The sequence below is a fragment of the Triticum aestivum genome, chromosome 3A (assembly GCF_018294505.1).
Source record: "Triticum aestivum cultivar Chinese Spring chromosome 3A, IWGSC CS RefSeq v2.1, whole genome shotgun sequence".
NCBI classification, from domain to species: Eukaryota; Viridiplantae; Streptophyta; class Magnoliopsida; order Poales; family Poaceae; genus Triticum; species Triticum aestivum.
In genome coordinates, this window is record NC_057800.1 from 444,405,715 (window position 1) to 444,423,270 (window position 17,556).

At 45.7% G+C, this 17,556-nt stretch overlaps 1 protein-coding gene across 4 annotated transcripts; it reads right to left on the minus strand.

Annotated features, from left to right (window-relative positions):
• Positions 1-252: 252 nt before the first annotated feature.
• On the minus strand, positions 253-13,766 carry LOC123061583 (mitogen-activated protein kinase 16). 4 transcript variants are annotated; one of them, XR_006429124.1, is made up of 10 exons: positions 13,284-13,766; positions 12,664-13,200; positions 12,500-12,559; positions 12,131-12,280; positions 2,975-3,130; positions 2,748-2,885; positions 2,606-2,672; positions 1,872-1,973; positions 1,578-1,779; positions 253-604 (listed from the first exon to the last, which is right to left on the minus strand). XR_006429124.1 is itself a non-coding variant. In XM_044484747.1 (10 exons), exons 1-10 carry the CDS (start codon positions 13,293-13,295, stop codon positions 563-565), a joined length of 1,473 nt encoding a protein of 490 aa, XP_044340682.1. In that variant the 5' UTR covers positions 13,296-13,761; the 3' UTR covers positions 253-562. The 4 variants fall into 4 exon arrangements, 2 of the variants coding, with proteins under 2 accessions (XP_044340682.1, XP_044340681.1); XM_044484747.1 differs by having other exon boundaries at positions 2,606-2,679; positions 13,284-13,761; XR_006429125.1 differs by having other exon boundaries at positions 570-824.
• Positions 13,767-17,556: the final 3,790 nt, after the last annotated feature.

A 17,556-nucleotide genomic window follows, 5' to 3' on the forward strand; every position in this document is an offset into this window, starting at 1 on the left:
CGTTGTCACCTACGTCCCGGCCGGCCCGCCCTGTACACACCCCTCTCCCAACTCCCGGTACAGTAAAGGCCTGTTCGGCATCCCTCCGACTCCACGCTCTCGCTCCTGGAGCTGGCAGAGCTGAAGGTAAAAAGTACGGAGTGGGGGGACAGGTGCTCCGCAGATCCTTGAATTTTAGTAAGTACTCCTTACTTGCTAGCATTGGCAGAAATGAGGAGAATCAAGTCACCTAGTAAGAAAGCATTGCACGAGTAATAAGAAGTCGAGTCATGTACTCCAGTATATGTTGTTACATTCTACACTCTGTTGGTTACATCCTAAACTCTACTAGTTACATAATGGGAGCATCGATCAAAGTTGCGCCCAAAAAATTGAAATAAATCCTATGCTCTGCTAACCAATGAGATGACTATCCGGTATCGGCACCGGCACCGGCACCAGTGTGGTTCATCGATCTGATTCGTGCGCTCGGGATTCTGAATTGAAGCTCCCATGGATCGGACGTGCTTCTGTCTTCCCTGTGCCATCACAAACTTTTGAGTTGAGCAATCCTTTTCGGTTCCTAATCAGATGCTTCATGCATATACTCAGACATAGATTCCTCCTGCAAAAACAAAGGAGCACACATAATTTGATTGATAGCAAGTTATCCAAGTTAGAGGGGCCATTACATCAGAGAATCAACTCGTAGCGTGGAACTTCAATGTGTTCACTCAATGAATCACTGGATTCCAAGGACTTATAAGGCATGTTCTGAAAGCGGCTAGGGTACAATTGGACCCCTTGTAGAGAGGTATACTGTCTGCCCTCCACGACAGTTTGGTCTGAGAAAAAGAAATCCAACCAACATGCACAGAAGTTCAGCTTATCTATACATAATGAGCTTTATTTAAGCTTTAATAGACTCAAGCATTTTTTATATCAGTTTCTCAACCACCTACATTGACACTGGAACTATTCCGTACTCGGTGACTCAATGTTGCCTGATTTCAGAAATAGGAATCGCACATCACACAGCTTTTACCATACCCATGTTATTTAGGAACTACTCCCCCCGTTCCATAATCCTTGTCGTGGTTTTAGTTCGAGGGAGTGGTAGACAATCGAGCCTTTAACTCTTCACCTAAAAGCATCGTGTTCTATATCGCATTTGCATTAGACAATCGAGTCTTTAACTCTAGACAAGAATTTTCTCAATATAACTCTGACGTTAGATTTATAGTACTAAAAATCTGACGTCCTCAAGTACGTCGGATCCCGATCGAACACATGGCAATCAATCGTTGCACCATGGCAATTTTTCTGCGGCTTTTTATGCTACACATGGCAATTTGCACTGTAGAACAATGGCAAATCTCCTTATACTAAAGCATGGCAATTTTATCTGTTTTCGCATGGCAAATCTGATCGTCAGATTTTTAGCGCTAAAAATCTGGTGTCGGGCTTTTAACATTTCCTATAATTTTTGGCCAACTTTCAACATTGATCCAGTTTGGTTATTAATATAAAAAAAGGTCAACTCAACATATTTGGTTTTGTTAATAGTTTTAGGGAGGTAATGCTGTCGCGGCACTTACATCTTTTTCTTGCTTTTCTTTGACAACGATGCACTTGGAGGCACCGATGCTTTCGCTCTTCAAGAAGTTTCGAGTATTCAACAGTGGCTTGTTAAGGCCATCCGTCACCGATGTGTGACCTGGTAGCTCATCTACATGCAATTTTATACAGTAGTCTGCATTTGGCTTTTCAGGCTCATCACTGCTGCCGATAACTCTTTCCCTGAGATAAGATGGAGGATATATTAGTTCAAGAGACATGCACATATTTTTACTGAAGAGAAGCATTATAGTTTACTAAGCTGAAGGTATTGCCTTGGTAAGGAAGCATGCTGCCGCAGCTGCGGGCTAGTCTTTTCACCCTTAGCACCGATTTCTTCAAGATGAACAAATTGGCTCTTGAAACGATCCACCCCACTGGCAATAATATATCAGTTAGTATACTGGCAATGTCTTAACCAATCATAACTGTGGTTAAAGAAATGGTGTTTCTTTAGTATGCCATATTTGAATGAGGTTTACAATAGCATGAATTCTTATTTAGGGAAATTAAAAGCATATTTTTACAATGAAAAGATTGTACATCAAAATCCAAAGGGACAATTGTTTAACACAAGAAAAACGTCATTAACGCATCGCAACTGATTATGTTAAACAGCTTCCACATATGCAGTTGCTTGATAATGATATTCAATGATTATAAAAATAATATTTTAAGCTACACATTGCTCGTTACATTCATAGGATCATAATGTACACTGGTATGCTTTTCTGTCTCACCTCCACTCAAGTTGTACCATGCAAAAGTTCAACGAATAACACCTACTGAAACATATGCCTATCATTGTCAAAAGCAAACTTTACTAACTGAACAAAACATTACATAGATAACACATGTACTCCCTCCGTTCCAAAATAGATGACTCAACTTTGTACTAACTTTAGTACAAAGTTACTATAAAATTGGGTCATCTATTTTAGAACGGAGGGAGTATATTATTCTTCTTGTAACAAGAAATGGTGGATTAAAGCATTTTTTCCAAACTCACCTTGGGTAAAGAAAGTTTGCCTGATCTCCACCACGAAGATAGTCATGCAACATCTGAGGATGGTACTCTAAAATCTAGAGATACTTCATGCATTAGTAAAGACTACTACCACAATGCCCACCGTACAATTGACTAACATTACCTCTCTGTAAATTAATTCACGTAAATCCTCTCTGGCCAGCTTCCTTCTCTCAAACTCAAACTCAAGTTTCGAGATGGGTTGCGCTGTGGGTTCGAGTTCAGAATTTGCCAATCCAGTAAAGTATGGGTCTGCCAAGGCCTTGAATTACATTGATATCATATCAGTATCGAGAATAACAAAAGAAACAAGCTTTTTGAGCTAAGATTCTTGTTGTTTATATTTCCTACCTCTGCAGCAGTTGGCCGATCTGCGGGGTCAAAAGCAAGAAGACGCTCAAGCAAATGGAGTGCCATGGGGTCTACACCAGGAAACTTCTGAGAAAAAGGTATTGGATGCTTTTTTTTCATGTTTCCCAAATATCGTCGAGCTTTTTCGTTTCGAACCTATATGCAGTACAAATAGGCAACAGATGCAGAGTTTAAGAATCATTTCTGAACGTGATTTATCACCTAAAAAAATACTTAGCAGAACAAACAAGAGTGCGGCTATTTGGCTCCCGGGCTCATCTACTCCCATGGTGAACAGTAAATTAAAAAAAATACTAGAAAATTTTCAAAAAAAATCCGATTTTTTTGGAATGGAAGATGCATAGGTGCGTGAGGTTCACTCCAAAGTTCAACTCATTTGGACATCTGAGTATCTCTTGGCAAAAAAAAAAACAAATTTGGGGTCTGTGAAACAGAGTACTGTTCATGTACTGTTTTGACCCAATTTGTCTTTTTTGCTGAGAGCTACTCATATGTCCAAATGACCTGAAATTTGGAGTGGAGCTCACGCACCAAATCATCTTCCATGCAAAAAATATTTTAGTATTTGTTTTGAATTTTCTCTTAACCGGGTGCAGATGAGCCCGGGCTCAGAAATGGATATTTTTCGAGAAAACGCAAAAGCTTTGCGTTTCTTTTCATTGAAAAGGAGAGATTCAGAAATGGATATTCGAACAAATATAATTTACTATCTGTGTTGTTACTTTGTTTTAATATATTTGGAAAAAATATCAAAGTAAAGATGATCACAAAAATCATAGTACAATAACCAAAAGACTGAAGCATTAACCAAAACCTAGGCCACAAATCTTCCTTTGGCAGTTGACCCATGGCTGCTTGCCTTTGAGTGACCAGGTTCTCAAGCGCCACGGCCTGTCCAATGGGACCTGTGCACTCTAGGGAATTTGAAGACGCAAACTGGAACCTTAGGTGCTTCGTGCAAGCTTCTCAATCATATCTAGGGGGTTTCAAGTTGCATTTCTAGGGACATTTGGGTCGCCTTTGCAGCTCAGAATTGTGCACTCTAGGACACACGCAACAAACTCACTATGGAGTGGGTTATCCCCAAACATCCATCTTTCCCTTCGAAAAGAAGGTTAAAACCCCGGAATCTGCAACCTATGATGCACAACCATCTTAATTAAAGTACCGTGACCAACATCCAAAAAAGTTTAACAAGTGAAAGCAAGGCCCAATCACAACTGACCAATAACAGGATTACATCACTCAGACACATAACCTATTACTGTACCGCCATGCAAAACTGCTTGAATGAATCCCGTGTTATCATCTCCCAATGGTTGCCCCCAAAGGCCATAGCTGCACCCAAACATCCATCTAATTGTTTGTTCAAAATGATCATTTTTTGTTTGCAGCTCGTGATGCCATCATCAAAGGAGGACATGGAGGAAACTTCACGTGTCGCCCTTTTTGCTATCTCGGGAGTGGCTGGGGTGTTTTGTGTGCGAGTGTTTGTGTTTGTGTTGTAATTGTGCTATGCAACTTCTTTAAGGAATCATGAGTATTTGTGGAACTTCTGTACTCATAGCCATTTGTGGCTGTATCTATAAAGGAGGGTGAAAGCCTTTTGTCCAGAAAAAATGTTTACATCCACAGCTATTTCCATAAGAATAATGTTCAAAAGATAACTCCCTTATCCTTAGATAGAGCAAGCTCATTGCTTGTCATGAATCATTGTTAAATATCAATTGGCGTTCATATTTTTTTAGCACAATGGTGACCAGATATCGTGTTGGCCCTTTCCAGAAATTGGATTACAAACTACACAGATCAAGCAAATATATGGTCAATGTGAGTGCGGGGCTTTCTGAGACAACATGCCTATTCAGGTAGTGAATTATTTGACCAAAACATCACTCTGAATGCCTTCCATGCAAAAAAAAGGTTTACAACCACAGTTATTTTCTGTAAGAATAATGTTCAAAAGATAACTCCCTCAGCCATAGATGGGGCAAGTTTAGTTGTTTGTAAAGCATCATTGTTAGATATCAATTATCGTCCATATTTTTTTCGATACCTCGTTTGCCCTTTCCAGAATTAGGGATTACAAGGTATACAAATCAAGCAAATATATGATCACTGGGAGTGTGGGACTGTCTTAAGACCAGATGCCTGTCCAGGTAGTGAATTATTCAACCAAAACATCACTCTGAAGTTTCTTATGATAAGCACAAATTAAACAAAGCATGAATTTTTACCCTTTTGCTGTCGGGTAGTTATTTAAAATGCAGATGCAGAGCCACCGGCTGTTGAAATATGGGGTGGGCTTTAGGCCCATCTAACAATTTCAGAAAATCTCTAAGGGCCCAAGTGGATTATATGGCACTAGGTGTAGTGGGAAGTTTAGTCCCACCCCGCTAGTGGAGAAGGAGTTGGACCTCTTTATAAGGGATTCTCTTCCACATGCTATTGGAGCTTGAGAATAGAAGAGGCCCTCGCGCACTCCTTCGCCGCCGCCCGCCTCGCCTCAACTCTCCACGCGGACGCCACGCGGCTGCGCCTATATATGTGTGAGGCGTCTCCCAACCAGCCGTCACGTGAAACAGATCGCATCTCTGCCTCCACGCCCACTGTCGTTCCTTGGCTGCTCCCGCCGGCGACTCCACCCCGTCTGCCGCGTACACGGTCGACGGGAGAGCAGGTCTCCGAAACTCCGCCTCTCTGGATCCTGTACGGGAGAGGGGCAATTAGGTTTTTGGGAAGCGACTGCTCGCCTCTGTTCGTCTACTTCCTCTACGTTCGTGTCGCCCTCGTCATCACCATGTCCACCGACGCTGAACGTGCCGCCGCCAAGAAGATCGAAGCCGACAAGAAGGCCGCCGAGGACGCCGCTGCTGCCACACCGCCGCCGTCGCGGCTTCCTGGCCTACTGGAGGGTATAACTCGTTTATCCCGCTCCTATTGTTTTCTGTTTTAGCCATGCTAGCATTATATATAGATCTGTCTGCAATTAGCGTAGTATGAGCTTGCACGATTGAATAGTATGTGGTTATTTCTGTCAATGCCATGCTAGTGATTCATTTTTGGATTAAATTAATCGGAAAATTGCCTATTTATTGAACAATCCAAAAACCTAATGTGTGTAGGAATTTTTCGGCAAGTGGCTTTGCCGCTGCACTGAAACCGGATAAGTTTACCGGCACGTACTTTAAGCGTTGGCAGACTAAGACCACTTTATGGCTCACGGCTAAGAACGTGTTCTGGGTCACCGGTGCCTCTTCCACAGGAACGATTGCTCCTGAACAGGAGAAGGCGTTTAGGGAGGCCACCGTCGTATTTCTCGGAGCAGTTCTTAGCGTGATCGGTGATAAGTTGGTTGACGCATATTTGCATGTGCATGTTGCCAAGGACTTGTGGGAGGCGCTCAAATCTAAATTCGGGGCCACCGATGTTGGGAGCGAGATGTATATTATACAGCAGTTCCATGATTACAAGATCGTTGAGAACTGTCCTGTATTGGAGCAGGCTCATGAGATAATATGCATCGTTAAGGAGCTTGAGCTTCTTAAGTGCGATTTACCGGGCAAATTTGTCGCGGGATGTATAATCGCCAAGCTCCCTAATTCGTGGAGAAACTTTGCTACCACTCTGAAACATCAGAGGCGTGAATTCTCGGTAGAGGATGTCATCGGCCATCTGAATGTTGAGCAAAATTCAAGGGCAAAGGACTCGCACGGAAAAGGGACCGAAGGAACTTCTGTCGCCAACATGGTGCACCAGAGGAACTTCAATTCCCACAAGCCCAAGGGAAAGAACGGTGTCCAACAGAATACCGACTTTAAGAAGAAGGGTAAGACGACCTTCAAGAAGAACAAGAAGGATGAGGGTTGTTTCACTTGTGGTTCGGTTGAACATTGGGCCAACAAGTGCCCAAACAAGTATAAGAAGCCAGGGCAGAACTCCAAGTCTGTCAACATGATTGTGGGCAACAATGAGAATGGTGCATCTGGGTATGGTAATTTATTTACTGTTTTTTCAGTGTTCAGTCCATCGATTGGTGGGTGGATACAGGTGCAGGTGTTCATGTGTGTGCTGACATTTCATTATTTTCTTCTTACCGGGTCACAGGCCACGGGTCTGTATTGATGGGGAATGGCGCGAGTGCTTCTGTTCATGGTGTTGGCACGGTCGATCTGAAGTTTACTTCAGGAAGGATCGTGCAGCTGAAGAACGTGCAACATGTCCCCGCCATCAAGAAGAACCTCGTTAGTGGCTCCCTTCTATGTAGAGAAGGGTTTAAATTGGTCTTCGAGTCTAATAAATTAGTTGTTACAAAATATGGACTCTTTATTGGAAAAGGTTATGAGAGCAGAGGGATGTTCCGTCTTTTCCTCGCAGATTTTTGTAATAAAGTCATGAACCATATTCATTGAGTGTTAATGAATCTAAAGTTTGGCATTCACGTCTTTGTCACATTAGTTTCGGTGTTATGACGCGGCTAGCTAAGTTGAATTTAATCCCAAGTTTCATTTTAGCCAAAGGTTCTAAGTGCCTTTCATGTGTGCAAGCTAAGCAACCTTGCAAGCCTCACAAAGCTGCGAAGGAGAGACACTTGGCACCATTAGAACTCATACATTCTGATCTTTGTGAGATGAATGGTGTGTTGACTAAAGGTGGAAAGAAATACTTCATGACATTGATAGATGATTCCACTAGATATTGCTATGTGTATCTGTTAAATACTAAAGATGAGGCTCTACACTCCTATAAAATCTATAAGGCAGAAGTTGAGAATCAACTTGAAAAGAAAATTAAACGAGTCCGGTCAGATCCTGGTGGAGAGTACTTCTCGAGTAAGTTTGATTCTTTTTGTGCGGAACATGACATTATTCATGAGAGGACGCCTCCCTATTTACCCAGTCAAACGGGGGTTGCCGAGCGGAAAAACCGTACTATAACTGATTTGGTTAACGCCATGTTAGATACATCGGGTTTATCCAAGGCATGGTGGGGGGAGGCTATATTGACGGCATGTCATGTCCTGAATAAAGTTCCAACAAAGGATAATGAGATCACTCCCTATGAGAAATGGGCGAAGAGAAGGACAACACTCTTGTACTTGCGTACTTGGGGCTGTTTGGCGAAAGTCAATGTGCCGATCCCCAAAAAGCATAAGCTTGGAACAAAGGCTATGGATTGCGTTAATTTGGGCTACACTAAGAATAGCGCTGGCTATAGATTTCTAGTAGTGAAATCTGAGGTACGTGACCAAAAGGTCAGTACAATTATGGAGTCTAAGGTGCTACATTCTTCGAGGATATTTTTCCTATGAGATATGCAAAGCACTTCTAGACAGGAATCTGAGGAGACTCCTGAGCCTGCCATTCCTATGGAATATTATGAACAAACACATGATGATAATCATGAGGATGACGAGGAAACCCTTGGTAGGGATAAGAGACAAAGGACTGCAAAGACCTTTGGTGATGATTTCTTTGTGTACCTCGTGGATGATACTCCCACTTCTATTTCAGAAGCGTATGCCTCTCTAGAAGCGGACTACTAGAAGAATGCGGTCCGTAGCGAGATGGATTCCATCATGGCTAACGGGACATGGGAGATTACTGAACGTCCCTATGGTTGCAAACCATTGGGATGTAAGTGGGTGTTCAAAAAGAAGCTTAGGCCCGATGATACAATTGAAAAGTACAAGGCTAGGCTTGTGGCCAAGGGCTATGACTAGAAAGAAGAGGAAGATTTCTTTGATACTTATTCACCTGTGGCCAGACTGACCACCATTCGAGTACTACTCTCGTTGGCGGCCTCGCATGGTCTTCTCGTCCACCAGATGGATGTTAAGACGACTTTCCTGAATGGAGAGCTAGACGAGGAAATCTACATGCAACAGCCAAATGGCTTTGTGATAGATGGTCAGGAAGGAAAAGTGTGTAGGTTGCTGAAATCTTTATATGGCCTGAAACAAGCACCTAAGCAGTGGCATGACAAGTTTAATACAATACTGACATCTGTTGGCTTTATTGTGAATGAAGCTGACAAATGTGTATACTATAGCCATGGTGGGGGCGAAGGAGTTATACTGTGCTTGTATGTTGATGACATACTGATATTCGGAACCAACCTCAAAGTCATTGAGGAGGTCAAGTCGTTTCTATCTCAGAACTTTGAGATGAAAGACCTTGGTGTGGCTGATGTTATCTTGAACATCAAGCTACTCAGAGATATAATGAGGGTGGGATTACACTTCTGCAATCCCATTGTGTTGAGAAGGTGTTGAGCCGTTTTGGATATTCGGACTGCAAACCATCTCAAACACCATATGATCCTAGTGTGTTGATTCGAAAGTTCGAAGGCACGGCTAAAGGTCAATTGAGATACTCTTAAATCATTGGTTCACTCATGTACCTAGCGAGCGCAACGAGGCCTGACATCGCATTTGCTGTGAGCAAACTGAGCCGATTTGTTTCCAAAACAGGTGATGTACATTGGCATGCTGTTGAAAGAGTTATGCGCTATCTGAAAGGTACTATGAACTATGGACTTCACTATACCGGATACCCGTCGGTACTTGAAGGGTATAGTGATGTGAATTGGATCTCTGATGCTGATGAGATGAAGGCCGCAACCGGGTATATGTTTACTCTTGGAGGTGGCGTTGTTTCCTGGAAGTCTTGCAAGCAAACGATTTTAACAAGATCGACAATGGAAGCAGAATTAACAGCGTTAGACACGTCTGGTGTCGAAGCAGGATCGCTTCGAGATCTTTTGATGGACTTGCCATTGGTTGAGAAGCCGGTTCCGGCTATCCTTATGAACTGTGACAATCAAACTGTTATCACCAAGGTGAACAGTTCAAAGGACAACATGAAGTCCAACAAACATATAAAAATGAGATTAAAAGCTGTCAAAAAATTAAGAAACTCCAGAGTGATAGCGTTGGATTATATCCAAACGGCTAAGAATCTGGCAGATCCCTTTACAAAAGGACTATCACGTGTTGTGATAGATAATGCATCGAGGGAGATGGGTATGAGACCCACGTGAGTTGCCATGGTGGTAACCCAACCTATGTGATCGGAGATCCCGTGAAGTAGGACCTGAGAAAACAAGCCAATGGTAAACTGAGGAGAGTAACTTTACTAACCCACTCCATTGGAGATGCAATACTTTCGGATACTGTATGGTAGGATGGCTACTGTGTTAATGTGTTCCAAAGCTTATGTAAGCAAGATGCTATCCTACAAAGCGATCTTTGGAGGAACACACCTATATGAGCCTGACTGTTGGTCACAGTCTATGAGATTGGGGTGATCTCTAGTAAACTTATGAATAGGCTAGGAGTGTGACTTATATGCTCCACCCTGAGGGGTCAGCCTTCGGCAGCCTAGTACTAGTAAGACATGTGGGAAACTTCTTTACACCAAACTGACAATTCAAGGCATAGTCCATTGTTTAGTTGTGAAGGAGTGTAGCTGCTTGCTCTAGGTGAAGTTCAACCTTAACGTGCCTTCACTGAAACACTGGTATATCGAAACAGCAATTGGAACAGAGGACACAATGGGCCCTCGAGATCTGGTGGGGAATTGTTGAAATATGGAGTGGGCTTTAGGCTCATCTAACAATTTCAAAAAATCTCTAAGGGTCCATGTGGGTTATATGGCACTAGGTGTAGTGGGAAGTTTAGTCCCACCCTGCTAGTGGAGAAGGAGTTGGACCTCTTTATAAGGGATTCTCTTCCACATGCTATTGGAGCTTGAGAATAGAAGAGGCCCTCGCGCACTCCTCCTCTGCCGCTCGCCTCGCCACGCCACGCCTTGTCACGACGTGCCGCGGGTTGCGGGAATGAGCCGAGCCGAGCTCACACCTATGCCCTTATTTTTGCCTGTCAGTAACGGAGAGTTTTTGACAGCTGGGCCACGATCTGAGACGTCGAATCGTGGGCTGTCACGGACTCGGACATGGGTCAAGCCCACGTCTCTCCACGCGGTTGCGCCTATATATGTGTGAGGCGTCTCCCAACCAGCCGTCACGTGAAACATATCGCATCTCTGCCTTCATGCCCACTGTCGTTCCTTTGCTGCTGCTGCCGCCGGCGACTCCATCCCGTCCACCGCGTACATGGTTGACGGGAGAGCAGGTCTCTGAAACCCCGCCTCTCCGGATCCTGTACGGGAGAGGGGCGATTAGGTTTTTGGGAAGCGACTACGCGACTGCTCGCCTCTGTTCGTCTACTTCCTCTATGTTCGCGTCGCCCTCGTCATCACCATGTCCACCGACGCTAAACGTGCCGCCGCTGAGAAGATCGAAGCCGACAAGAAGGCCGCCGAGGACGTCAATGCTGCCACCGCTGCCGCCGCAGCTTCCTAGCCTATTGGAGGGTATAACTCGTTTATCTCGCTCCTATTGTTTTCTGTTTTAGCCATGCTAGCGTTATACATAGATCTGTCTGCAATTAGCGTAGTATGTGCTTGCATGATTGAATATCGGTATGTGGTTATTTCTGTCAATGCCATGCTAGTGATTTATTCTTGGATTAAATTAATCGAAAAATTGCCTATTTATTCAACACCGGCCACACAGGAGTGGCGACAGCTGTGGAGCCGAGGCAGGAGACGTTGCCAAAGTGGTTAGGGGGTTAGGGTTGTGCGTGTCATGGAAGACGTTGGAAACCGAAGCCGAAGGTGAAGAGAATACAGGTGGTGGACCGCGAGGCAGGGAAGTTGTCGACACGCAGGGGATACCTTGGCAGAGGGTTTAGGGTGAGGATAAAGGTGAGAAAGAAGACAGGTGTCCGGAGGTTGAAGAAGTAGAGCGAGCTGTTGGATCTAAATCCAGTGGTTCAGCAAAATCAACTGCCCCTATGAAAATAATCAGGCGTTTGCGTTCTAGGCAGTCCCTTACTTTTAGGACATAATGCAAGAATTAGTCTTAGCAGTATGTATATAACAGCAGGGCCAGTTATAGCAGTAATATTTCAGTAGTTTGAACTTCAGATAGATAGTTCCATGCTGTAATAACGGAGATCCAAGTGATAACGGAGATGATAACCACCATCACAAAGAGTTGGTAAGGCAATCACATTGGAGGTAGGTCTCTTAACTGTTTTTATCATTTTTAGAAGCAGGGAAGTGAACTCACCCTGGAAATAGATTCTTCTGAAGGAGTGCCAAGTAGATCAGTCATGAGATCCAATTGATGTACCACGTTTTTGCCAGGAAAGAGCGGCCTCCCTGTAAGCATTTCGGCAAATATACATCCTATGCTCCAAATATCAATTGCAGGAGTATACTGTAAAAGGAAATACTAACTTCAGTATAGTGAAACCCGAATTATACAATGTGGTAACATGTGCATTGACTGCCAATAATCAAGTGTACAAGAAAACTCGGATTTATAAACAAACTCGACAACATCAACGAGGATATTGATGCTCACATATGAATTATCACGGATTCACGGTCTCTAATTTGGTTAAGGTCAAATTTTGTCGAGATGAAGTTTTCTCACCTTTGAAAAGAAGGAGCCACATAATTCTGGAGCACGATACCACCTTGTTGCTACATAATCCTGGGACAGATGGCCACGCGAGCATAAAAGTCTAAATTTTGGTTGGCTGCTTACATAATACACATAATCTGTGGTAAGCTTTTATTAGAGTATAAACTACCTACCGTCCAGAATATCGCGGACGGGGTGTCATTGAAGGAAACCCGAGAAAGGCCGAAGTCGCAAATCTTGAGCTTGCAATCGGCATTGGCTAGAATGTTCTTGGGCTTGAGGTCCCGGTGGAAGACATTGGCAGCGTGCATGTACTTCATCCCGCGAAGCAGCTGGTAGAAAAAGAACTGAAAGTGCTCCGGGCTGAGGTCGTCGTTGGCCTTGATGACCTGGTGGAGGTCGGACTCCATGAGCTCGAAGATAATGTAGATGTCACGAAACTCGCGGCGCGACGGCGGGAGCATGATATGCTTGATCTCGACGATGTCTGGGTGGCGCAGAAGGCGGAGAAGCTTGATCTCGCGGAGAATGCGGGTGGCGTCGGCGACATGCTCGAAGACGTCGTCGATCTTTTTGATGGCGACGCGCTCGCCGGTGTGGGTGTCGACGGCAGCCGCCACGACGCCGTAGCTGCCTTTGCCGACCACTTCGCCGATCTCGTACCGGGTCGCCTCGCCGTACTCCGTGAAGAACCCCGCCTTATCCGAGCCCTGGAAGCGTATGAGTCAATCCCGCAATCGGATACGCATCAGGCGAGGCACAAAATGTCAACTAGGGTGGTTCACATGCGCGCCTTTTTAGCCATGGCGCCCGCCGCGCCAGTCGCCCCGTGCTCCGGAGTGATGTACTGCTACCCCGCGCCGTCTCCCTTCGCCCCGGATCCACTCCTCCGATCCGCTGCGGCGCCCTCGTGCGCGCGGTGTGTCGTGCCTCCGCCGGTGCTGACGGTCGGGGATGAGGGAGGGGGGTGTGGACACGGCGAGGGGGGGGGGGGGGGGGGGGGGAGGCGCGCGATAGGAGCGGGAACAGAGGCCATATTCGTACGGCGAGGGAAGGTGCGCGACTGGGCAGTGGACGCCCGATCGCCGCGGTAGCGCGGAGCGCGGCCAGGGATATGGGGGCAGGTGCTCGTGCGGGCACGGCACGTGACTCGACGGGGCGCAGATGTTGGAGTGACACGGGGGCTGCGCCGCTGCCGGAGCACGGCGCCGGCCGCCGGCGAGGGAGAGTCAACCAGATTCTCCGACTTGCTGTGGTGAAGTCACACGTGAACAGTACGTCTAACTTTGCTCCTTTTCCTAAAAAAACATTGCTCCTTTTCGGCCGCTGGATACAAAATTGACGCTCTGGATTAGTTGCAACAGAATACTTCGAATGGTACTTTGATCCCCGACACGTAAGTTCAAAATGGCATAATGGAACCAGCAACCAGTATCAAAGTTCAAAAAAAAAACTATATAAGTGCATTTTGCAGATTCCATTATGCCATCAAACACGTACTTATTATGTTGCAAGGCATCCCACGAACGTTCACAGTACGGACCGCCTATTATAAGAAATGAATGACATATATGATGATAACACTATGAGTCGCTACGGTGGTTCTCGACCACAACTGGTATGGGAGAAAAATTTAGAGTTTGAAACAACAGATTTTTTTCCCTATGGAGATGCCTACACATGTTTTTTGCATTCTAGCAAATCATCACATCGAAAGTATTTCTCGATGTCCAATATGCCAAGCGGCAGCGGAGAAGCACACCTTATTTATGTGCGAGAGAGCAATGACAGTTTGGACTACGCTTGGGACCGGGAAGATGGTGAAGGATGCGTCGCTTGTTGACCGCTTAGGGTCCAGTGTGATGGAACTTCTCTGGTGTGATTCTTCTGCGCAATACATATATAACGATTCGATAGAACTCCCACAGTTAATCGCTACGGCGAGTTGGTTCATTTGGTGGCAGCGCAGACAACATGTTCGAGGTGAGATCGTTCAGACCACTACGACCGGCGCCGACTATTCGTGCTTTGGCTCTGAACTTCACACGGGCGGTGGGGAAAGAAAATCCTACACCTAGACGGAACACTTGGCCTGTTGTTCTGGCATCGCAGCAAGTGTTACATGTTGATGCTTCATTCAGTAAGGATCTTCACTCGGGATCATGTGGAGCTATAGTTAGAGACCATAGAGATAATTTCATTGCTGCGTCTACCTCTAGCCCTAAGCACGTGGTAGATATCGTCTCCGCGGAAGTAGCAGCACTCCTTGAAGGGTTAAAGTTAATTCAAAGCTTGGGGTGCAATAATGCCTAGGTGAGGATGGACAACATTATTGTGGTCGATGCTCTACGTCAAAATGAAGGCCATTTTGTGGTGTCGATTCCAGTTTTAAATTATTGCAATGAGTTATTGAGAGAGTTCGGGAAGGTTACTACCGAGCATTGTAATAGAGAGCCTACTGTTGCTGCTCATGGTCTAGCTGAGTGGGGGGGGGGGGGCGTGCAAACACTCCGTTTGTATGGGTGGATGCGCTTCCGGTTTTACTGCTAAAATTTTAGTAGATGATGTAAGCCTTATTTGAGTTTTAATAAAGCTAACCATGAAGGCCTTCTCGTAAAAAGAACACTATGTGTGCCTACCCTTCACCAGACAGCTTCTTCCGTGTGCGTTGCTTGTAGCAGATTTTGCCCCTTGGCTCCATTAGTTCGTCCGATCTTGATTGTTTTCACCTATTTCTTTTTTTCATGCAAATATGATTGTTGAACATCTTTCTAGACGAGGGTATGATTTGTTGTTCCTCCCTAAAAGCCCATTGGACAACCGCACAAATCCTAGGGCCCAATACACAGCCGCCGCATTGCATCCTCGTCACCACAGTCGCAATATCCCTCACGTGCTTGAGCCAGGAAAATCCTATATAACGCATGTTGCGCCAGGTTGCCGGTTTTTGACATCAACATTGGTGCTTTCGTTAAGATCTCGTTGTTTGATCGCTAGGGATCGATGGCTCGTCTGCAGATTAACAACAGTTTTTTCTACACAGTGGGTTCGTGTTCATGGTCCCCACATCCTTGAGCATCGCTTTGACGATTACTTCGGTGGAATTGAATCTACAACAACCCTGTAAAATTTCGTCGCCTTCCGATGGAGGAATCTCCGACAAACTCTGATCTACCAGAGCCGTGTCGAATCTGGACGAGAATTTGGACGAGTTTAGGGAGAGGAGTCCAGCGTCCAGCTCGGACATCCTTTGGAAGATCCAATTGTTCATCGGATGCAGAATTCCCATATCGACAACCCCTCAAAATTGCAGCTCGATCCGACCGCTCAAACTCCAGAAAACGCCTGATGAGTGCATCAATTTTCGAATCTGTTTTCTACGCGAAAACAAGTCCGACTCGAGTTTATATTTCTTTATGAACTGGACATTGGACATCTTTATTGAAGGAAAAGAAATTTCTAGGGTATTGTGTATTGTTCTCAAACACGTCCCATAAATTTGGAGACTTTTCCGAGGCGATCTTAACCATTGCGCCGGTGTCAAACTAGCCCAACATCGTCGCCTCATGGATTACACGGAGCGGGCACACCGACATCGTCGTGTGGTCACTTCATCAAGCCGACATCGATTGCGTCACAAATTTTGACCTGCATCAGCATCGTCGTCACCTCTTCTTCAAGCCGACGTTTAACATGCCGACCTACTTCGACACATCGGTCGACATGGATGCTTCGGCACCTCAGCTGGACCGGGGGCTTCGCCTCGACATATCGGCAAAGTTATGTTGTCACTTCATCAAGCCGAGCTCTTTGCTCCGGCACCTCAGGATCGGCTTGGAGGTAGGGACCTTGACCCACCACAAGCTCAGACCACGTCATCAACACCGAGCGCATTAACCAACTAAGTCATTTTGATGCTCAAATTCTTTAAATGTTAAATTTTTGTTCAGTTCAACCATGCATTATATTTGTTTAAACAAAGAAGCTGGTTGTTAAAAACTTAGTTTGTTAGAAACATTATTCGTTAAAAACACCTCTTTTACTCAAGTTAATTGGGGGCTCTTAAATTTTATGAGCCGTTTTATAATAAGTGTTTTCTTTCTTGCACACTACCCGTATGAGGCGTTCGAGACCCTGCCAGTATGTATGTACGTGGCCGTATTTTCTTTCTTGCATACTGGTCGCTGTACGTACGTGTACATGCTACGTGTGCGCCTCTCCTACGACACGTGCGCGCCTCTACATCGACCAGTATGTATGTACATGTTCGCGACCAGAATGACAACGCTACGTACGCTTCGACTAGGTGGGTCCCGACTGTCAGGCACTTCCTTGCCTGCGAAGATGTAACTGGTGGGTCCCAGCAGTCAGGGGGGCGAATCATTTTTTTGCCCGGACGCACTTCCTTGCGTGCGAAGATGTAACTGGTGGGTCCCAACAGTCAAAGAGAAACGTTTTTTTTGTGAAATACGGTGGCCCGTCCAGTGGGTCCCTACTGTCAGGTGGAGTAATAATTATTTTGCCCGTAATAAGGAGGCACTTCCTTGCAGCTGCCGTGGACCCAGTTGTCAGCCTCTCCACGTACAGTACTCTTCCGATGGAAGTCGTTCCTTGACCATGTTGACCACGCCGCGCAGAGAGAACCAGGGCGGTGGACGACGGCGAGCGGCGAGGCCTAGGAAGGGGACGACGCGGAGCCGAGGAAGACGCGGCAGTGGAAGCCCGCACGGAGAGGAGTACAAGGGTTCACTGGTTCGGCTGCGGTGTGAGGCTGTCGTCGCCGCAGGGCCTGACCAGCGGTGGGAATAGTAGGGGGCGGTGAGGCCTCCGCGGCAGCACAACCAGCCACAGGAGGCAGGAGCATGCAACACGACCAGCGCTGCTTTGGGCGGCTGGAGGAAGAAGACCAGAGGTTGAAGAAGCACTACGGCCGTTGGATGGACATCGTACGGTCACTGGAGCTAGAATCGTTCATATTGACTAAGTTGACAAAGCACTCCGTCCCCGTCAACTTAGTAGGCCCACAAGTCAGCCTCCCACCAAGGTGGGTCCCAACTAGCAGGGGG

Coding starts and splice junctions, on each gene's coding strand:
- LOC123061583 (XM_044484746.1), bottom strand. Junction 12,281..12,499: donor GTGGCTCCTTCTTTTCAAAG/GTGAGAAAACTT, acceptor TTCCTTTTACAG/TATACTCCTGCAATTGATAT. Junction 825..1,577: donor AAGAAAAGCAAGAAAAAGAT/GTAAGTGCCGCG, acceptor TCTTTTTCTCAG/ACCAAACTGTCGTGGAGGGC.